Source organism: Physeter macrocephalus, chromosome 20 (assembly GCF_002837175.3).
Source record: "Physeter macrocephalus isolate SW-GA chromosome 20, ASM283717v5, whole genome shotgun sequence".
Taxonomy (NCBI): domain Eukaryota; kingdom Metazoa; phylum Chordata; class Mammalia; order Artiodactyla; family Physeteridae; genus Physeter; species Physeter macrocephalus.
The window spans coordinates 49,846,278-49,868,651 of record NC_041233.1 but is presented as its reverse complement, the minus strand read 5'-3'; the positions used below and the strand labels follow the sequence as shown (position 1 = coordinate 49,868,651).

At 37.8% G+C, this 22,374-nt stretch overlaps 1 protein-coding gene across 11 annotated transcripts in view; it reads right to left on the bottom strand.

Moving 5' to 3' along the window:
• The window catches only part of HECTD2 (HECT domain E3 ubiquitin protein ligase 2), a 75,667-nt gene that overhangs the window by 35,885 nt on the left and 17,408 nt on the right, over window positions 1-22,374 (bottom strand). For 10 of the 11 annotated variants that reach the window (XR_008616086.1, XR_003677449.1, XR_003677450.2 and 7 more), the window contains exons 3-5: window positions 3,979-4,117; window positions 2,556-2,658; window positions 2,053-2,142 (exon numbers count right to left, since the gene is read on the bottom strand). Coding sequence is in view for 7 of the 11 variants with exons in the window: in XM_024121353.3 (XP_023977121.1) it covers window positions 2,053-2,142; window positions 2,556-2,658; window positions 3,979-4,117 (332 nt within the window). In the remaining 4 variants the exon portion in view is untranslated. Of the gene's footprint in view, window positions 1-2,052; window positions 2,143-2,555; window positions 2,659-3,978; window positions 4,118-11,722; window positions 11,832-22,374 lie in introns of those variants that run through there. The other variant, XM_055080865.1, reaches the window with a different exon arrangement.

Genomic DNA, 22,374 nt, shown 5'->3' with positions numbered 1-22,374 from the left:
TCCCTCCGCTGTGGCCTCTCCCGTTGCGGAGCACAGGCTCCGGACGCACAGGCCCAGCGGCCATGGCTTCACGGGCCCAGCCGCTCCGCGGCATGTGGAACCCTCCCAGGCCGGGGCGCGAACCTGGTTCCCCTGCATCGGCAGGTGGACGTTGCCACACATTTTAGAGAGAAAACAGATGCACCCAAATGAGAACAGATTCATCTTGCCACTATTATTCTAATCATTTACCTGCACTACAACTGACCAAGCCCAACCCCCTCACTTGAGTCCTATGCTCCATCCTCTCTCACCTTGTCAAGGACCTGGTCATTCAGTTTTCTTCTGTCTCCCCCATATCATCCATTTCTTCCACACTACTAGGTCGTTGCCATCAGTAGAACACTACATCCTAATACCATCTGCACAGATGTGTCTCTACATTTTCACTCTTTTCCACCCTGATCTATGCCCTAAGAGGCTGACTACTAAGGACTACATCAACCGGACTCCTTTGCCTTTTTTTGCCTTCTGGTTGGATTCAGCCATAGGGAACACCAATAGAAGAGGGAAGAGAGGAAATTTGGGGTATTTATTCCCTCAACGCCCTCCCTACAAGGTCACAATGGGCTGGCTATGCCCCTCATCTCCTGTAAGGCAGCCCTCTCCCCAACAGCTCATCTCCAGATTCACTCTACTGTACTACTCCTGAGGGCCTCCCTTGTTCTGCTAACACTTTTGTAAACGGTCCTCTCCAGGTTACCAGTTAGAGTGTGTCATCTGTTTCCTGCCAGGACCCTGGCTAATATATTGCTCATGCTAAAAACCTTTCATTTGGACCCATGTACTCTTTCAGCTAACCCTTCATTTCTCTGCTTCCCTTCACAGCAAAAACTCTCCAAGAGCTGTCTGTATTCACTATCTCTACTTCCTCTCCTCTCATGGTCCCTTCAACCCATTCCAAGTAGGCTTTGTTTCCACAACTCCGCAGAAACAGCTCTTATTAAAGTCAGTCATCAATTATTCACCTTATCAAAGACAGTGCTCAATTCTCTGTCCAAATCTTACTAAATCTCTCAGCAGCATTTGACAAGATTAATTATTACCTCCTTGAAACACCTTTTTTCTCTCTACTGATGGCTGAGCCCTATCCATCTAATTAAATGGCAATACCATCCACTCAGTTTCCTTCTTGCCTCAAGTCCCACATCCAATCTACAGAAGTATGTTTAGCTCTGTTCCATAATATACTCAGAGTCTGAATATGTCTCACTAGTTCCACTGCCAAAACCCTAGTCCAAACACTGACCCTCGTTTAAGTTTCAGCAATGCCTTCCTAACTCCTTTCTCTTGCCTCACTATAGACCATCCTCCACATAACATCCAGAGAGATCTTTCTAAACTATAAATCATGTCTGTCATCCCTTTGTTCCCAGCTTAAAATCTTTCAATGACTTTCAATTATAATTACAATGAAATTCCAACTCACATGGCCACAGAGAGCCCCTGGATCAGAAGAATCAACATATCCTGGAACTTGTTAGAAACACAAATCTTTCAATGACTTTCAATTATAATTACAATGAAATTCAAACTCACATGGCCATAGAGAGCCCCCGGATCAGGAGAATCAACATATCCTGGAGCTTGTTAGAAACACAAATTTTGGGGCTCTATCCTAGACCTACTGAATACTGAGAAGCCTTTTCTGTGATCCTGATACATGCTAAAATTTGAGAACCACTGATCTACAGATTCAATGTAATTCCAATACAACCAAATAATTCACCTCCTTTTGCTGAGTCAGTAAAGCATGATTTTTATCTTAGCAAGTCTTTCTAAATAAGGACTGAACATAAAAGTATTTTCTACTGAATTTTCACTTAATTAGAAAAATATAAGAATAAAATAATCTAACTCTCTGAGAATTTCAACTAAATTTACCAAAAATTATATCAGTTTCTCATGTAATTATGTTACAAGGTGAGTTTTACAATATTTGTGTGGCTGCTTTTAAAATACAGAAGAGTCAAACAATTATGCTATTTGCATGTGTTCATAAATAATACTTACAGTATTAAGTAACGCATCATATACAGCATTCACAAATTTAGCATTAATCCCAGAGTCTTCAATAGTATTAAACGAGGCAGAGGCATCTTTCTGCAAATTCAATTAAAGAACCAAGTGTATATAACATTTTAAGAACTAATCTAAGTAATATCTGAACCATAACTATTCCTACATAATTTCTAATATTCTTACTATGATGATAAAAAAGGACTGTTAGGGAAAAATTGCTAAAAATAAAAATAAAAGGGTTATTTTAATAACTTTCTTTTTTAAAACTGAAAGAATGGAGTCAAACATTAACATTAGTACAAATAAAAACAATCTTTAAGATATCACTTAAGTAGTATTTATTTGTGATACATACAATTTCAGAATTAATACCTATTTATGTTTTCTTAAACAGCTGCTTAAGCCAATACTGGGTAGAAAAAGAGGTTAATTTATAGTATCTTTTTTTGGAAAATTTAAACTAAAAGTGAAAAATGTGCTTTATGTATTATTACCTTAAATGCAGCATTTAGCTCTGGGAAAGAATCAAACATTGTGAGATAAAAATCATGTACTGTTTTCCAATCTCCTGATGACTTAGCTTTTTCTACATCTTCCCTAAAATAAAAACATTTATTAGCCATAACAGATAAAAATGTTATTCAGATAAAATAGCATTAATTCTTTATAGATAAATGTCACCCAACATGCAACTTGAAATAATGAAGCTGAATACAGAAATATGTTCCAGTTAATGTAAAGGTAGCTTATGAATTTATAATTCTTAATTGGATTAAGATATTAATCCAGCTTCAACTTCCCCATTTATTTGCTTTTTAAAAAGTTCATTTTTGACATGCTCCTTACAGTTATCACTCGTCCTTTCCTTCACTTCATAGTCAAATTTCTTGACAGATTTTGCTTACATTCTGTCCCTACTTTCTCATTCCCACTTAGTCCTTCAAGTGTCCATTTGGGTTTTTTTAGTAGTTTTTACTACTAACATAGTTTTTATGATTTATATGTCACATAGTAGATGAAATCTCATTTTTAAAAAAGGACACGTTCTATTATTTTATTACCACCTTTACCTCCTCTTGCCTGTTTTTTTAAAAAAATTAATTAATTTATTTATTTTTGGCTGTGTTGGGTCTTCGTTGCTGCACATGGGCCTTCTCTAGTTGTGGTGAGCGGGGGCTACTCCTCGTTGTGGTGTGCAGGCTTCTCACTGTGGTGGCTTCTCTTGTTGCGGAGCATGGGCTCTAGGAGCGTGGGGTTCAGTAGTTGTGGCATGTGGGCTCAGTAGTTGTGGCTCACGGGCTCTAAAGCGCAGGCTCAGTAGCTGTGGCGCACGGGCTTAGTTGCTCTGCGGCATGTGGGATCTTCTAGGACCAGGGCTCAAACCCGTGTCCCCTGCATTGGCAGGCAGATTCTTAACCACTGTGCCACCAGGGAAGTCTCTCTTGCCTGTTTTGACTCATTTTCTCTTATTCATTGTCTTTTGCTGCAACATTATCTATCCCTTACTGGTTAATTATATGTTTGTTTTCACCTTCAACTTGAGACATCTAGCCTTTTGTGTCTTCACTCTTGGCTAATAGTGGGATCTTCTGGGACCAGGGCTCAAACCCGTGTCCCCTGCATTGGCAGGCAGATTCTTAACCACTGTGCCACCAGGGAAGTCTCTCTTGCCTGTTTTGACTCATTTTCTCTTATTCATTGTCTTTTGCTGCAACATTATCTATCCCTTACTGGTTAATTATATGTTTGTTTTCACCTTCAACTTGAGACATCTAGCCTTTTGTGTCTTCACTCTTGGCTAATACCTTATAATGAGCCACAAGTTCAATTAATTTCTCACATAAAAATATTAAATTATGTAAAGTGCTGACATGCAGATGACTATGTGTCTACATGTAACAGTGAGCCGAAACTTACAGAAAGTCTTTCATAGTTTTGGGCTGAACGGGAAGGATGGGTTCTGGAAGAACTGGGGTCTTCATTTCAGATGATAAAGTATCTATAGAGATGCGCTGTTTCTGTCTAACATCAAGGCAAATTGGTGGTAGGTCTCTCACTGTGAAGGATAAAAAAGCTTTCAATGTAATTAATCATAACATTTTTCCAAATTATAAAATGCCAGGCTAACTCAACATGAACAGAAAACAATGGATTATTTTGTATTGCATTCCCTTGGGATCATATAACAGAAAAACCCAGCACACTGAAGGGCACTTACTGGAGGGTCTGTTGCCACCTACCCAACTTCACCCATAGCAGATAAATTAGGCTGTATCTGACATTAAAAGTTATCTATAGATACAATACAGAGTTTTTCTTTCATTGCTTCCCTTCCCATAAATTTTCTTTCAGGGATTATTTCAGTGAGACTAGATGTTTTTAGTGTTTATTAGCTTTTGAATACACTTGCCCCTTGAATGATGTGGAGTTTGGGCACCAATCCCCCACATAACTTTACAGTTGGCCCTCCACATCTGCGGTTCAGCATCTGTGGATTCAACCAAACACAGATTCTGTAGTACTATACTATGTATTTATTGAAATTTATTGAAAAAATCAGCATGTAAGTGGACCCACCCAATTCAAAGCCATGTTGTTCAAGGGTCAGTTGTATATGTAAATCATTTATTTACATCCTCTGCAATTCTTTACTGGAGTTTTAGCATTTTATCATCAATTTGCATGAACATTTTATGTATTCTTCTTTTTTTCCAAATATCCGCCAGTTCATCGTTTGCCTTTTTGTTGCATTTTATAACCTTATAATTGTAAAATAAAACAAACACAGAAAAATCTCACAAAACAAATGTATGGCTTAATGAATTACTATAAGGCAAACACCTCTGAAACCACTAACCAGTCAAGGAATAGTGCTACCAGCCCCTTCTTGTTCTACCTATTCTAATTTTAATTTCTCTCAGTTTCTTTTTATCTCTTTCCTCATTTCTTTTTAAAATTTTAAATATTTCCTTCTTCTCATCTTCTAGTTCTCTTAAGGCATTATCTGTTATATTTGTTTGCTTTTGTGTTCCTTCTAGTTTATTTCTAAAATTAAAAAAAAATCTAATTATTTCCTTTATTGTCACCTCATTTTTCATTTTTTGCAATTCTGATTTATGGCATTCTTTCAAGTGTCATATCATTTTCTTAAGGAACTTTAGCTCATTTTGAAATGGTATTTTATCTATTTTTGTGGGCATGTGTTTCTGATGTGCTCCCATTGTTCAAGTGGCTGTTATTCTGTTTCTTATTCTTTTTTATTACAATACAATTTTGTAATTAAAAATTATAGAATTTGACCTTGTTTCTTTTCTGTAGCCAATTTTATTTGAAATTAATCTTCCCAAACTTTCAGAAGGAGGTGTAGCTCCCCCCTTTTTTTGTTTTTATGTAGAACTCAAATACATGGTAGCTTCTTTCTGGGATTTCCAGGCCCTGTTTGCCTCCTCCACTTTTATTCAGGTGATCTCTGTCCTTAATCTTTATTGTCCCAGTGCTGCTCAAATTTGATTCTTATCTCAGAATGCGCCCCCCCGGCCCCTGGCCTGGAAGGGATCCCTAGTTTGGAGAATTCACAGGGGTTATCTGCTCCCTTCAGATTTCAGCATGGGCCCTCGGTATTCACTGGCTCTTGGCAAAACCCCTCCCAGTTTCAGCTTTTGTTCTTCAAACTGGGCTCCTGAGCTTCCAAAATCCCAGCAATATTTTGGAACTTGCTGATTCTAAAAGTCATAGAACTGATTCTAAAAGTCATATGGAAGACCAAGTGCACAAGAATAGCTAAAGCATTTCTGAAGAAACATGGGTAAGAAGTGGGGACCTTGCTCTACCAGATATCAAAAATTTTGAGCTTATAGTAACTAAGGCAGTGTTTTACTGACACAGGATTAGATAAGTTGACCAGTGGACTAGAGAACCCAGAATCATATCCATCCACACATGATAGTTCAATATATGAAGTATATGGCAGATCATTGGAAGAAAGAAAGGATTTGAAAATATGGTTAACCACATGGGGAAAAAAGGACATTGGATTCCTATCTCATACTTTAAAAACTAGGAATAGGAAAATCCTTCTGATTTAGGGACAGAGAAAAGTTTCTTTAAGAGAAACTAAAAAGTGCAACTATAAAAAAACAGACATTTTTGAATATGTTAAAATTAAAAACTTCTGATAATCAAAGGTATCTTGAATTAAAAATATAAGTTACAAGTTGGAGGGAAAATCTGAAACACATACAACAAAGGATGAGCACCAAGAATAGAGAGATATTTCCTAAAACTCATTGAGAAAAAGAGAAATAATCCAATAGAATAATGTGCAGAAGAATCAAACAGGCATTCTAGAGAAAGAAACACATATACCATACACACATCAAAAGACGTTCAGTCTCATTAGTGATTAAGAAAATGCAAATAAAGAACATGAGACACAATCTTATATCCACTCAACTGGCAAGAATTAAAAAGTATGCTAATGTTAGAGAGGATGTAGATTAATTTGATATTTCACGTATTGCTGGTAGGATTAACTTCCACAAACACTTTAAAAAACTGAAAAGCAGTTTGGCATTATCTTATAAAGATAATCATTTCCAGCAATTCACTCCTAAACACATGTCCAAGAGAAATTTTGCATAAGTACATCAGAAGACATATACAAGAATATTCACAGAAGTATTGTTTCAGGAAAAAAAAATCTGAAAATAATCCAATTATCCATTACTCAGAGAATTGAATACATTGTGGTATATATAGACAACACAGTATTTACATAGCATTCAGTGGAAATAAACTATGACACTGTAACATGTTATATTATACTATATTATACTATTTCATATCCCTATTATTAAAATAAAGCAGCCAGTAGAGCTCTGCATGGACCAAGGTCACTGTCATGAACCAGAATTGTGATTAATCAAATTCTGTACATCTGAGGATCAAAAAATGGTTTTTCCCTAAACTTCTAGAGTTACCATACTTAATTTTATAATTAAACTTTTTAAATTTTGAGATAACTGTAGAATCCCATGTAGTTGTAATGAATAATACAGAGACATCCCATGTACCCCTGACACAGACAGTCAGATATAGAACATTTCATCACCGTGTTGCCCTCATGGTGCCCTTTACAGCCACACCTACTTCCCCCTGCCTCCACCTTGCTTAATCCCTGGCAACCACTAATCTGTTCTTTCATTTCTATAATGTTGTCATTTCAAAAGTGCTATATAAACAGAATCGTATATATGTAACCTTTTGGGATTGGCTTTCTTTAACTCAGCATAATTCTCCAGAGATTCATCCAGGTTGTTGCATGTATGAACAGTTTATTCCTTTTCATTGCTGAGCAGTAATCCACGGCATGGGTGTACTACAGCTTATTTAACCATTCACCCATTGAAGGACATCTGTTTGGAGTTACTATGAATAAAGCTGCTATAAACATTCGTGTATAGGTTCTTGGGTGAACTTTCATTTCTCTGAGATAAATGCCCAGGAGGGCAATTGCTGGGTTAAATGGTCATTGCATGTTTAGTTTTTTAAGAAGAGCTGGAGGAATCATGTTCCCTGACTTCAGACTATACTACAAAGTTACAGTAATAACAGTACGGTACTGGCACAAAAACAGACACATAGATCAATGGAACAGGATAGAAAGCCCAGAAATAAACCCACACACTTATGGTCAATTAATCTACAACAAAGGAGGTAAGAATATACAATGGAGAAAAGACAGTCTCTTCACTAAGTGGTGCTGGGAAAACTGGGAAAGCTAAATGCAGAAGAATGAAATTGGAACATTCTCTAACACCATATACAAAAATAAACTCAAAATGGATTAAAGACCTAAGTATAAAACTGGATACTGTAAAACTCCTAGAGGAGAACATAGGCAGAACACTCTCTGACATAAATCACAGCAATATTTCTTTGGGTCTGTCTCCTAGAGTAATGGAAATAAAAACAAAAATAAACAAATGGGACCTAAAAGCTTAAACAATTTTGCACAGCAAAGGAAACCATAATATGAAAAGACAACCCATGGGGGGCTTCCCTGGTGGCGCAGTGGTTGCGCGTCCGCCTGCAAAAAAAGACCACCTATGAAATGGGAGAAAATATTTGTAAGCAATGCGACTGACAAGGGATTAATTTCCAAAATATACAAACAGTTCACAGTTTAATATCAAAAAAACAAACAACCCAATCAAAAAATGGGCAGAAGACCTAAATAGACATTTCTCCAAAGAAGACATACAGATGGCCAACAGGAACATGAAAAGATGCTCAGTATCACTAATTACTAGAGAAATGCAAATCAAAACCACAATGAGGTATCACCTCACACCACTCAGAATGGCCATCACCAAAAAGTCAGATTTTACAATTTTTTCCTTTTATGAATTGTGCTTTTGGTGTCAAGACTAAGAACTCTTTTCTAGCCCTAGATCCTGAAGATTGTCTCCTATTGTTTTGGTTTTTTTCCCTAAGTGTTTTATAGTTTTACATTTAAGTCAGTTATCCATTTTCAGTTAATATTTGTATAAGGTGTGAGATCTGGGTCGATATTTATACATGTCCAATTACTCCAGTACCAACTGTTGAAAAGGCTATCTTGCTTCTATTGAATTGCTTTTGCTCCTTTGTCAAATTGTAACTGGGCATATTTACATGGGTCTATTTCTGGGCTCTCTATTCTATTCCACTGATCCCTGTATTTATCCCTCCACTAATACCTCACAGTCTTAATTACTTGTAGCTATATAGTAAATCTTGAAATCAGGTAGACTGATTTCTCCCACTTTATTCTTTTTCAAAATTGTTTTTGTTTTTCTAGTTCCTCTGCCCTTCCACATAAATTTGAGAATAATCTTGTCTATAGCTGCTAAAAAAAAAAGAAAAGAAAAGGTTTATGGGATTTTGATACAAATTATGTTAAATTTGTATATCAATCTGGGGAGAATTGGCATCTTTACTACATAGAGCCTTCCCATCCCTGAACACAATGTCTCTCCACTTATTTAAGTCTTTTAAAATTTCTTTCATTAGTAATGTGTAATTCTTAGCATATAAGTCTTGTAATGCTTTCTAGATTTATACTTAAGTATTTTATTTTTTAATGTGATTATAAATGATATATATTTTAAATTTCAGTGTACGTGTATTTATTGCTAACATAAACACAATTGGTTTTTGTATGTTATATCCTTCAACTTACTAAACTCATCTATTAGTCCTAGGAGTTTTGTTGTTGATTTCTTGGGATTTTTTAATGTAGATAATCATGTCATCTGCAAATAGGGACAGTTTTATTTCTTACTTTCTGATCTGGATGTCTCTTCTTTTTCTTGCCTTATTTTGCTGACTAGAACTTCCAGTGCTATGTTGAATAAGGGTGGTGAGAACAGACATTTTTTTGAATGTTCCCAATCTTAAAAGGAGAAAGCATTTAGTCTTTCACCATTAAATGTTAGCTGTACATTTTTTATAGATGCTCTTTACCAAGTTAAGGAAGATCTCCTTTATTCCTATTTTTTGAGACTTACTTTTTGTTTTATGTTTTATTTTTTTACCGTGAATGGGTGTTGAATTTTGTCAAATGCTTTTGATATAATCACGTGATTTGTATTATTAGACTGTTAATATAGTAAATTACTTTGATTGATTTTCAAATATGGAAACAGTTTGCATTTCTGGAATAAACTCCACTTGATCATGGCGTATAATTGTTTTTACATATTGCTGAATTCTATTTGCTAATATTTTGTTACAGATTGGTCTATAATTTTTTTTTTTACTATGTTTGTTTGGTTTTGGTGTTGGAATAACATTATTTTCATAAAATGAAATGGGAAGTGTTCTCTCCTTATCTACTTTGGGAAGAGATTGGATAAAATTGGTGTTAATTCTTTTCTGAACATTTGGTAGAATTCTCCAGTAAAACTGTCTGGACCTGGATTTCTTTTTTAAGAGTTTTAAAATTATGAATTCAATTTCTTTAACATTTATAGGGCTATTCAAACTATATACTTCATACTGGATGAGTTGTGGTAGTTTGTATTTTTTTGAGGAATTGGTCAATTTCATGTAGGTTGTCAAATTTATGCAGAGTTGTTTGTGGCATCCCCCGCCCACCCTTTTTACTGCCTGTAGGGTCTGTTGTGATATCCTATTTCATTTGTGGTATTGATGAGCTATGTCTTCTTTTTGTCAATTTTATGACAGAGGTTTGTCAATTTTACTCATTTGTTAAAAAAAAAACAGCTCTTTGTTTCACTGATTTTTCTCTTTTCTCTTTGTTACTGATTTTTTGTTCTTATCTTTATATTTCCTCCTTTCTGTTTGCTTTGGGTTTATTTTCATCTTCGTGTTCTAGGTTCTTAAAGTGGGAGCTTAGATGTTGGTTTTGAAACTTTCCCTTTTACCTAATGCATGCATTGATTGCTATACATTTCCCCTTTCCAAACTGCTTTAGAAGCATTTTGATATGCTGTATTTTAATCTTCATTCAGTTCCATTCATTTTTTAAATTTCCCTAGAGACTTCCTCTTTAACCCATGGGTTATTTAGAAGTATGTTGTTTGGTTTCCAGGTGTTTGGAGATTTTCTTTTTATTTTCTGTTATTGATTTCTAATTTGATGCAACTGTGATCAGAGAACATATTCTGCATTATTTCAATTTTTAAAAATTATTGAGATTTGTTTTATGGTTCAGGATGTGGTCAGTGTTGGTACACGTTCTGTGGGCACTTGAAAGGCATGTGTATTCTACTGTTGTTGGGTGGAACATGAATGTCTATTAGATCTTGTTGGTTGATGATGCTGTTGAGTTCTTCTATATTCTATATCTTTGCTGATTTTTCTATCTAGGTCTATCAAATCCACAGTTGCAGTTAGAGACTTCAACACCCAATTGTGGATTTTTCTGTTTCTCCTTTCAGTTCTACCAGTTTTTGCTCTACATATTTTATAACTCTATTGTTTGGTATGTACACATTTATGATTGCTATATCTTCTTGATGATCATCCTTTTTATCATTACATAATATCCCTCTCTGCCTCCAGTAATTTTCTTTGTTCTAAGTCTACTTTATCTGATATTAATATAGCCATTACTGTATACCTTTTTCCATCCTTTCACTTTCAACCTGCCTATATTGCTATACTTGAATTGAGCTTGTTGTAGACAGCATATAGTTGGGGCACGTTTTTAACCTACTCTGCCAATCTCTGTCTTTTAATTGATGTTTTAGACCATTTACATTTAATATAATTATTGATATGTTAGGGCTTAAGTTCTACCATTTAATATTTTTGTTTTCTATTTGGTCGTTCTTATTTTTCTTGCCTCCCTGTGAGTTACTCGAAATTTTTTTAGAATTCCATTTTAATTTATCTGTAGCATTACCGAAAGGTTGCTCTAGATGTTACATTATATACAAATAACTTATTTTAGTCTACGGTGTCATCGTTTTACCAGTTGGAGTAAAGTGTAGGAATTGTACCTGCTTTTACATCTCTTTACACTTCTCTGTTTATAATTATCTTAAGCATTTACTTACATATGTTTAGAACCATACCAGTGTTATAATGTTTGTTTCCATTGTCAACCATAATTTAGAAAACACAAAAGGAAAAGGAAAGTCTATTGTATTACCTAGTTTTTGCTTATCATGTTATTTCTTTTTCTTGATGTTCAAGGTTCCTTCTTTTATTGTTTCTTTTCTGTTTAGGGAACCTCTTAATGCACTCTTTAGACCATCTACTGGCAACAAATTCTGTTTGTTTTCTTCCATCTGAGAATGTCTTGATATCCTCTCCATTCCTGAAAAACATTTTCACCAGGTGTAGGATTTTGGGCTGGCAGTTCTCCCAGCCACTTCCTTCTGGCCTCCATGGTTACTGATAAGAAATCTGCTGTTATTTGAAAGGTTTTCCCCTAGCAGTAAAGGTATCCTGTTTCTCTGGCTGCTTTTAAACATTTTGTTGCTGTTGTCTTTAGTTTTCAGAGGTCTAATTATGATATGACTTGATGAGAATTTCTTTGGGTTTACCCTGTATGAGATTTGCTCAGCTTCTTGAACCTATAGGTTCATGTCTCTTGCCAAGTATGGGAAGCTTTCAATTATTTTTTGAGTACTTTTTCAGCCTACCCTCTTCTTCCTCTCCTTCTAAGACTCCAATGACAAGAATGTAATGTCTTTTATATATACTACCAAATGTAAAATAGATAGCTAGTGGGAAGCAGCTGCATAGCACAGGGAGATCAGCTCGGTGCTTTGTGATCACCTAGAGGGGTGGGATAGGGAGGGTGGGAGGCAGACACAAGAGGGAGAAGATATGAGGATATATGTATATGTATAGCTGATTCACTTTGTTATAAAGCAGAAACTAACACACCATTGTAAAGCAATTATACTCCAATAAAGATGTTAAAAAAACAATAGAATGTAATGTTTTTTGTTATAATCTCACAGGTCTCTGAGAGGATTCTCTTTTGCTTTCCAGTCTATTTTCTCTTTATTGTTCAGACTGGGTAATTTCCATTGTTCTATATTCCAGCTCTTTAATTCCTGTCTCTTCCATTCTGCTGCTGAGCCTATCCACTAAGCATTTTACTTTGGTTACTGTATTTTGACAAGTATTAATACTTCCAAACCAATAGAATAGATTAATATTCTATAGATTCTAAATTCTACAATAATGAAATGTAATTCCATTAATTCCATTCTAATGTAATCAGAATATATTTTCTACTAAGCAAACAGAATCATCAATCATCACAGCAGTAACACAGCTATAAGGTCCTCCTTCCTTCCTATTCACTTTTCCAATCAAGCAGCTAACTTTGGATCTATCACTGACTTCAAATTTTATTAGTGTTAAGAGTATTTTTTTAATTTTTGGCTGCATTGGGTCTTCGTTGCTGTGCGCAGCCTTTCTCTAGTTGTGGCGAGCGGGGGCTACTCTTTTGTTGTGGTGCGCAGGCCTCTCATTACGGTGGCTTCTCTTGTTGTGGAGCACGGGCTCTAGGTGCACGGGCTTCAGTAGTTGTGGCATGCAGGCTCAGTAGTTGTGGCTCATGGGCTCTAGAGCGCAGGCTCAGTAGTTGTGGCTCATGGGCTTAGTTCCTCCGTGGCATGTGGGATCTTCCCGGACCAGGGATCAAACCCGTGTCCCCTGCATTGGCAGGCGGATTCTTAACCACTGTGCCACCAGGGAAGTCCCAAGAGTATCTTTTAAAATAACCTTTCACATTAGAAGATAGTACAGAGATGCCAATTTCTTATATTCAACAGCAATGGTTTTCAAACTTTACTGTTTATCAGAATCACCTGAAGACCTTGTTGAACTAAAACAAAGACTACTAGGCCCTCTCAAAGTTTGTGATTCAGTAGGTCTGGGGTGGGGCCCAAGAATCTGCATTTCTAACATGCAAGTCTGAGGATCACACTGAGATATGTTGTTCAGTGGTTTAAGAAATGTTGTTCAATGGTTTAAGAAATGTTGTTCAGTTCAATGATGCTGACAACATAAAACAGATGATTAAATTTCTTTAATTTAGTTCTATAACTGAGTTTTAAACCCTTTATTAAATATGGAAGTAACTAATTTCTAGCAATTTGTACTTTAAGCACAAATTGGACAGAAGTTTAATTTATTAGTGAGTAAAATTTGGTATCTCTGTAAATTATTTGTTATGGGTTATGTTTGGCAATCACTATTAAAGGGAAAGAATGTTGCAGAAAAGAACCTCTCTCCAACACCAGTCTTTTATTATTATATTTTGAGGCTCCTCTACAGTTTCTCTTCCTCTTCACCAGGCTTACCCTTTCCTATCCCTTCTTGCACACCTTTCTCAACCTGGCTATAAACACCCACTCTTAGAAACAAACAAACTCATTCATATATAAATTAACTTATTCACTCATAGAGCATATACACACATTTTTATACCCACTCATTTTTATTAATACCATACTGAGGTGGAAGAGAGAAATTTTATTTAGTAAGAGAACTGGATTTTGGCAAAGACTGAGAGTGGGGGAGATTCTTACATAAGAGAAATCGCAATGCCAAAGCCGAGAGGATTATAGGGTGAGGTTAGAATTAGAGGCCTAGATGGAATTTATTTTTAGTTTGGAAGGTAACTTGGACTGAAGAGTAATGCAGAATGCTAACGTACTATGTTGACGGGACTTGAGTCAGAAAGCAAGGCAGAATCCTTTGCTCACATTAGCGAATGAAAGCCAATCTACAGGATGTGACATTCAGCTATTAAGAAAGGAAGAATAACAGCTCACAGCTGCTCTCACGTCCCCGAATATCAAGGCACTGTTTCCAGAGAAAGGCTTTCAGCCTGTTCTCGCAGATGGTTATTAAAATCTAATTCAAAAGAGAAAATCAATAACTGTGGTGATGAAGGATTAATTAAATCTCAAACCGATATTATAAATAGAACAGGCAAATCTTTGTTCTATCATATGCAGCTTTCTCTGCAATACAGAATATCGTAATACACTGAAAAAAGTCAAAATATATTTACCAGTGAACCTGTCATTTAGGTTTCATTCAGCCAATACTTGGGACTACTCTGTGCTAAATTGATAAAACGGTAATCATTCTCCCTTTCTTTTAATATAGTGTTGCCAATTTTAGTTGGCTGCTTAGAAACATTAAGTAAAACACTTACTGATATGCAAGAAGAATAAGGGTTACGGTGGGGGCTGGTAGTGTATTTTTAAAAATGTGAAGATCATAATATAACGATATATATGGGTGTGAGATTATTAGCCAAATTTTACCAGCTCACTGTTTTCAAGAAGCTAGTGCAGGTTGACTCTGGTTGGAGACGAGTAATATGTAGCTTTCCACAGCTGCACCACCAGGATGAAGACTGACACTGTAAACTGGTCATATGATTAGGAGACTGAAGACAGTTCCTGGTTGGCCAGCACAGGTAGCAAGAGCAGCATCAAAGGTAACAAGAGTCTCTATGTAGGTTAGGTGTTCAATAGGAGGAACCTGGGTCTCTGCTCCTTAACCCCCTACTGCTGGAGAGGAAACAATGATATAAAGGTTTGCTGCTGGTGACACACTGTTGCAAAATGCTATAGCCTAAGTGTCAGCCCAAATAATTTGTAATTAACTAAGTAATAAGTAATGGAAAAAGCACCAGCCTTGGAAGTAAGGCCCTAGGTCCTGTTGCTGGCTAGGTTACTAACTTTCATAACCGTGGACAAGTCAATGAAACTCCTTGGGCCTCAGCTGTGACATTATAAAATGAAACAGATGGCCTAAGTCTGTTGTTCCCAAGGCTCCTAAGAAGAACTTCAAGGGCCACCTCAGGGGAATGGTGCTGTGTCAATGTGTCTACTAAGGGAAGCTCAGCTTTTCTCTGCTTAATATACTGATGGTCTGAGAAAAATTGTTTTTCAAAAAGTGTTTTGCTCCGAAAATAAAAGTAACAAAAATAGGTTTGAAAACCACTGGTTCAATAATTTCTAACTTCCATCTCTAAAACTTTTAAGAACAAAATGGACAGGACTTATAAACCGAACAAAAAAGGTAAAAATTCTCTATTATACAATATAATATAATGACCTATAATAGAAAAATTGAAGGAGCCTGGAAACTTAACATGAATATGTCATTTAAACACCTGATTTTAGTTACAACCTCCTGCCCTACAACAGGGTAAAGGAAAAAGTTCTGAAATAAGCCTCAAAAGACCTGGCTTCTCTTTCTGGATCTGCATCTTACAATTCACATGATGTGGTAGTTTTAAAATATGTCCATAAATTCTTTGATATTCTTCCCATCAAAAGATGGAGTCTAATTATTTTCCCTTTGAACGTGGGCCAGCTTTAGTGGCTCTCTGTGGATGAAAAATGTGGCAGAATGCTGTATGACTAGATTACAGAATAAAGGTGAACTTTCTATCATGTATAAAAACCAGTAGCAAAACTGAATCCTAAATTTATATGGAAGTAGGTGCTAGTAAACTATGAAATGTCAAACAAAACTCAACAAGGATCAAACAAAATCAGTATGTTGGAAAATTAACCCTTTAAATCAAAAAACTCAGGAGTAGAAGATAGTTTACAACTCATAATTCCCTATTTTCTCAGTCTATAAATGAGCAAACGAAGGGTCTCGAGGGCTAGGTTTAATGTCTAAGGTCCTAATGACAGCTACCAATAGTAGTAAACTCAAAGACACAGTTCTTATTTAGTATCATAATTGACAACCTGTGAGTGCTGGGCAGGTAATAAGCGAGCTCCAATTTGAAGGATCCCTCTAGCAATTCAGTACTCTGTACTGCTTCTGACTACTTCAGTAGTGGCAAGCCGTGGAAACAGAGAGAGACCAGAGTGGATTACTCATAACAGGTGGTGTTTACATCCTTGTCTATAGGATGACTTTTCTGAACATTTGGCAAAAAATAAAATTGAAGGTGGGAGAGAGAAAGGAAGAAAGAAGGGGGAAAAAACCCCACTCTGACTCACAGGACTTTAGCCATCAGAGCCAAATAAAGTGACACATTCATTAGTGTTTGCAGATGTACTTTTTACTAAGTTCAATGGTATGTGTGTTTGTAAAACTACAATGAAAGCATACATAAAATGTTCTTTTATGGGTCTAGTTATAAAAATATTCAAAAGTCCTTTTTATACAAGGTTATCTCTAATAGAATAGATGCCCTATACTGGACGTATCTTAGAGAACTTATTGTAGCCTTGAGATAGGTTACAGGGTGAACTGGCCAGAAACCCAGAAAAAGTACCTCCCATATATTTCCTCATTCAGTAAATTATTTACTGAGTAAAGATTCTGTGTACCATGGACACTGGATCCTGGAGATACACAGAAATTGCAAATGCACTTACTGTTGGACTCAACAATTCCACTTCTAAGAAATCCTACAGATAAACCTGCATAGGAACAAAATGACATATGTACAGAGCCATTCATTGTGGCATTGTTTACAATAGCAAAAGACAAAAAAACAACTAATTTATTTTAATAGGACCTTAGTAAGCCCAATACAATGGAATATAATTATAAAAAAAGAGTAAGGAAGCTCTTTATGTACTGACATAGAAAGATATCCAGGGTACATTAAGAAAACAAACAAGGTGCTGGACAATGTGTAGGTAGTTATTTTATTTTAAGATAAAGTGGAAAATCAGAATGAATATTTAAATTTGCTTTCATTTACATAAAGAAACACAGGAAAGAATACAGAAGACAGCAGGGAAGAGTGTGAAAGTGAGACATCTGAAACATACCTAATTTTATAGTTTTGATTTTTGAAACACAGAAGTGTGCTATCCATTCAAAAAATTAACTTTAATATAAAAAAAATTAGACTAGGCTTTTCCCTCTCCAGAAAGAAGCTTAAGGAGTTTATAGACTAGTAAAGCGACAGAGGAATCAACAAATCAATGCAGCAAGGTACTCTAAGTTCTTGACAGATATATCGCTCCCATAGGCATGGTCAAGAAAAGCTAAGTTCAAGAGTACTGACTCTGATCTACAAAAGGATCTTGGAGATTTAGTCCAAAATCAATTCATTCTCCCAGGAATCCTGGAAATGGGGTCATTTGAGGCCTTGGAGATACTTTTTCTAAGATGGAAATCCTACAGCAGTTACTGTGAGTACTTTTCTCTCCCCAGATGGCAAGTCCTGTGCTGGGTTTCTTCTCACAGTTTGTTTCCCTGTCTGCCTCTAAAGCTGCTTTTGGAGAAACTGTGAAAACTCTGTGGTACTTCACCTGCGAATAGATCACAGCATCCCACCGCACACAGATCCAGAACCATCTGAGCTGAAGACCACTCTGTTCTCTTGGCTCTTTCAGAGCAGCAAAGAGCATGGGACACATTTCTCCAGAGTGTGTAAAAACTGCACAGTTCATTATGTCACCTCAGGGCTCTTCTAGAGTAAACTCATAAAACAGACTGAGCTGGGAGAGGAACAGTGCCCCGGAGCACTGTCAGAGTTAATGTCAACTCTTTCTGAATTACCAAGAGTGCAAAGATATTTTAAAAGGTTTGGAGAGGAATTATTTCCTTTCTTTTAAAGATGGTCTGTGCTGTTTAAAGATGTTTTAAATAATCTGACAGGAGCATAATCACTGCAGAAAGGAAGGTACAAAAGAGTAAGAGAGGATGTAGTGCTTACCACCCCACACTATTACTTACCATTTACATTGTTTTTCTGAAGATGTATCATCCCCAGCAGCTGTTATAGTAGGTAAAACTCCCACATTTCTCTGATCTTTAAAAGGACAGCCAACTCGAGAGGCATACCTAGTCATGTGATCTACAGGGAGGAAAGGCATCCCTCAGCTGTTAGGTAAACCCACGCTGGGCTTTTGCAGCTTCTCTAATACCACTTGAAGATCAGACGGGGAGACACGTTGTTAGAGAATACCCAGCATAGGTCCCGCTAGAGGGAGGGAAATTGTAATAAATGCCAAGAATGAGGCATCTTTGAGGAAACAATCTTATTGGCAAGAGAGGCTTCGCAAAAGATCAAGGAATTATAAACACGCTTACATTTGGGAGACTTTGTCTAACTTCCCACTCAATAAAAGATTTCTTTTGCAGCAGCCTTGACATATGAACTCCATGCCGAAATCAAGCAGCATCCAGACAGAACAGCTAGGAGAAGTCAGCACGAGGAGTTCCAACATGGTAAAGGAAGTCTGCTAAAAGGCCTATTCCTATAGAGTGACATATATACAAATACTCCAAGTTTAGGGTCAGGCTGAGTGCAGATTCCACAATAATGGAGCAGACGACAGGGAAGCAGACAAGTGGTGGGAGCCCAAGTAGGTGGACCACATTCTGAGTCAATACGTGCACCCAGGGAGGAGACAGGCAGGTGTGGGCAACACGTTGGTGAGCTGGGCTCAGAGATCAAGATGGTAGCGGTGTAGAAAGAATGGAGTATAGTGTCAGTGGGAATCAAAAGCTAAGGAATTTGAACAAACAGCCCAAACAAGGAAGGTTATGGCTATGTACCCTTCCCTTTTGACTCCCTATCACTCTCCTTAGCAGACAATTCAGTGTTCATAAGGTTTCTAACCCTCTGCTGTAGGCTGAACTGTGTCAGCCAGAAAGATATGTTGAAGTCCTAAACCCCCAGGACCTGTTAATGTGACTTTATTTGGAAATAAGGTCTTTGTAGTTGTAACTGAATTAAGATGAGGTCATTCTGCATTAGGATGGGCCCTAATCCAGTGACTGGTGTCCTTACAAGAAGAGAGAAATTTGGGCACAGAAAGACATACAGGCGAGAAGGCCCTGTAAAGATAGAGGCAGAGATTGCAGTGAGGCATCTACAAGCCAAGGGACACAAAGAATTGCTGGCAACCAGCAGAAGCTAGGAGAGAGGCATGGAACAGATTCTCCCTCAGAAGCGTCAAAAGGAACCAACCCGGCCAACACCTGGATTTTAGACACTTATAGCCTCCAGAGCCAGGAGAGAACAAATTTCTATTGTTTTAAGCCACCAAGTTTGTGGTGCTTTGTTGCAGAAGCCCTAGGAAACTAACACATTCTCCAAGGAGATGACTAAATTCATGGCAAGAAAAACTTCCATTCCTTTCTCTTACTTCCTCTCTTCCCTCAAGTCCATAGTCTGAGCAAGAAGCGCCCTTCTTTCCTTGCTGGAGCCAACACCTCAACCCCTATGCTTGTCTTCATCCTGGATCCTATTCTTATACCACTTCTCTATTCTCTCTGTTCATTTTATTATTTCATGTTCCTACTGCAACTTTAACCTCTCCTTGTGTCAGATTTTTTCTCTTGACCACACTACCCTGCAAGATTCCACTGTTCTAGTTTCTGCTTTATAACACACCATTGTAAAGCAATTATACTCCAATAAAGATGTTAAAAAAATTTATCTGACTTGGCTTTAAAAAAAAAAAAAGATTCCACTGTTCTTTCTTTCTTCCTTCCAGTTCAAGCTACTCTAAAGGCTGTCTACACTGCCCCTAGATTCTTACCAGATTAGTGGTAACACCATTTATCAGCTCACAGCTCTTTAAGTCAGAGGTCTTGGTGGGTGTGGCTGGGTTTTCTACTTGGGGGTCTCTCAAGGTGGAAGCTGGGCTGGATTCTGGGGAAGAATCCTCCTCCGAGGTCCTCAGGTTGCTGGCAGAACTCACTGTTTGCAGTTGAGACTGAGGTTCCGTCTCCTTGCTGACTGTTAGCCAGGGCTGCTCTCAGCTTCCAGGGACCCTCCCTCACAGGTTGCCACGGGCTGCCCCCAGGCCCTTTGGCGGTATCCCAGCCTACTGTTTCAGGGCTGGCAGCAGGATCCCTTGTGTCGAATCCCCTTAGTGCTTCCAGTGCCTCTGCCTTTGCCTTCTGCAACCAGTGGGAGAAAGCTCTCTGCTTGTAAAGGCCTCACCTTACAAGGTTTTGCCTACCTGGAAAATCTCCCTATTTTAAGGTCAACCAATTAGTAGCCTTAATTAGATCTACCCCTTAACTATTTACAATTTGAATTCTCCTCATCCCATCCTACTGAAACTGTTCTCAAAGTCACCAATAAACACATTAACCAATGAATCCTTGGCTCTGCCTCAGTGCTTACTCATCTTGTCCTCTCTTACCAATGGCATTATTGACTAAATCCTCTTCTTTAAATTTTCTTTTCCCTTGAATTTCCAAGTCATAGCACAACCTGGGTCTCTTAGCTCCTTCAGGGCTCATTTCCTTTGCTTTTTACCAACTCTCCATCTTTTAAACTACTTTGACTCTCTTTTCCTTTTTCTGTCTCTGCCATTCATTAGCTACATAAATTCATGTAGGGCAAGCACTTACAACTCTCTGTGGCTTAAGTTTCCTTACCTTGGACTAGGAAAATAATTCCTATCTCAGGATGCTGTAGGGACTACTGGAGTCTATATCTGTACAGTGCTTGGAATTGTGCCCGACATGCAGTGGGCACTATATGAAGTTGCTGGTGTGGCTGCCGTTGTCACTGCTCTGGTGCGCCCACTCGCACAGCTCTTTCCAGTCCCGAGTTCCCTCTTGTTTCACCCTATGCGATAAATACTTGCTAAGATCCCCTGATGAATAAGGGGACTGCCCTAGGCTCTGCAGGGGTTACAAAGGTATTTATTCCCTCATGAAACATACAGTCTAGGAGATTAAAGTACACAAATGATACTACACAAGGTTGAGAGACTAAAAGAGGCGAGAAAAAAACCCTTAAATTGTAAGAAGGGAAGAATTACATCTGGTTAGGGAGAATCAGTAAAGGTTTAGTAAAAACGTTCCTTTGAAGAACAGACAGGATCTGACAGGTAGAGAAGCGGGGAGAGAGTGTTCCAGGCAGTGAAAAAAAACTGCAAAAACTCTGTGGTAAAAAGGTGTGAGGCATCCCAGAGAATAGTTGAAATGTAAGTATGTAGGAGAAAGACAGGAGATAAAGTTGAAAAGCTGTCATATTATGAATATCCTTGCGTGTCAAGGTAAATTTTTATTTAATTTTGGAAGCTAGGGAGCATGGAGATGATGTAATTAGAGTTGTGTGATTAATGTGATATGATTAATCAGGCAAGAGAAACAAGTCAATCAGGAGTTTCCTCTGTCTCTCAGAACAAGAGTTCTGTTGTCAGAAAATGTGGGATTGAATTGTGGTTCTGTCACTTAGCAGCATGACTGTGGCCAAGTCACTTACCCTGTCTGAGCCCCAATTTTCTTATGGGTGTGAGAAGCAGAATTTTAAGATGGCTGGACGATTCTCAACCTCCTGGTATTCCATCCTGATCACCTTGCATAACATGACAAAAGGGGTTGTGCAGATCTAATTAAGGCTACTAACTGGTTGACCTTAAAATAGGGAGAATATCCAGGTAGGCAAAACCTTGTAATGTGAGGCCTTTATAAGTAGAGAGCTTTCTCCCACTGGTTGCAGAAGGCAAAGGCAGAGGCACTGGAAGCACTAAGGGGATTCGACACAAGGGATCCTGCTGCCAGCCCTGAAACAGTAGGCTGGGATACCGCCAAAGGGCCTGGGGGCAGCCCGTGGCAACCTGTGAGGGAGGGTCCCTGGAAGCTGAGAGCAGCCCTGGCTGACAGTCAGCAAGGAGACGGAACCTCAGTCTCAACTGCAAACAGTGAGTTCTGCCAGCAACCTGAGGACCTCGGAGGAGGATTCTTCCCCAGAATCCAGCCCAGCTTCCACCTTGAGAGACCCCCAAGTAGAAAACTCAGCCACACCCACCAAGACCTCTGACTTAAAGAGCTGAGAGCTAACAAATGGTGTTTTTAAGACATTAGGTT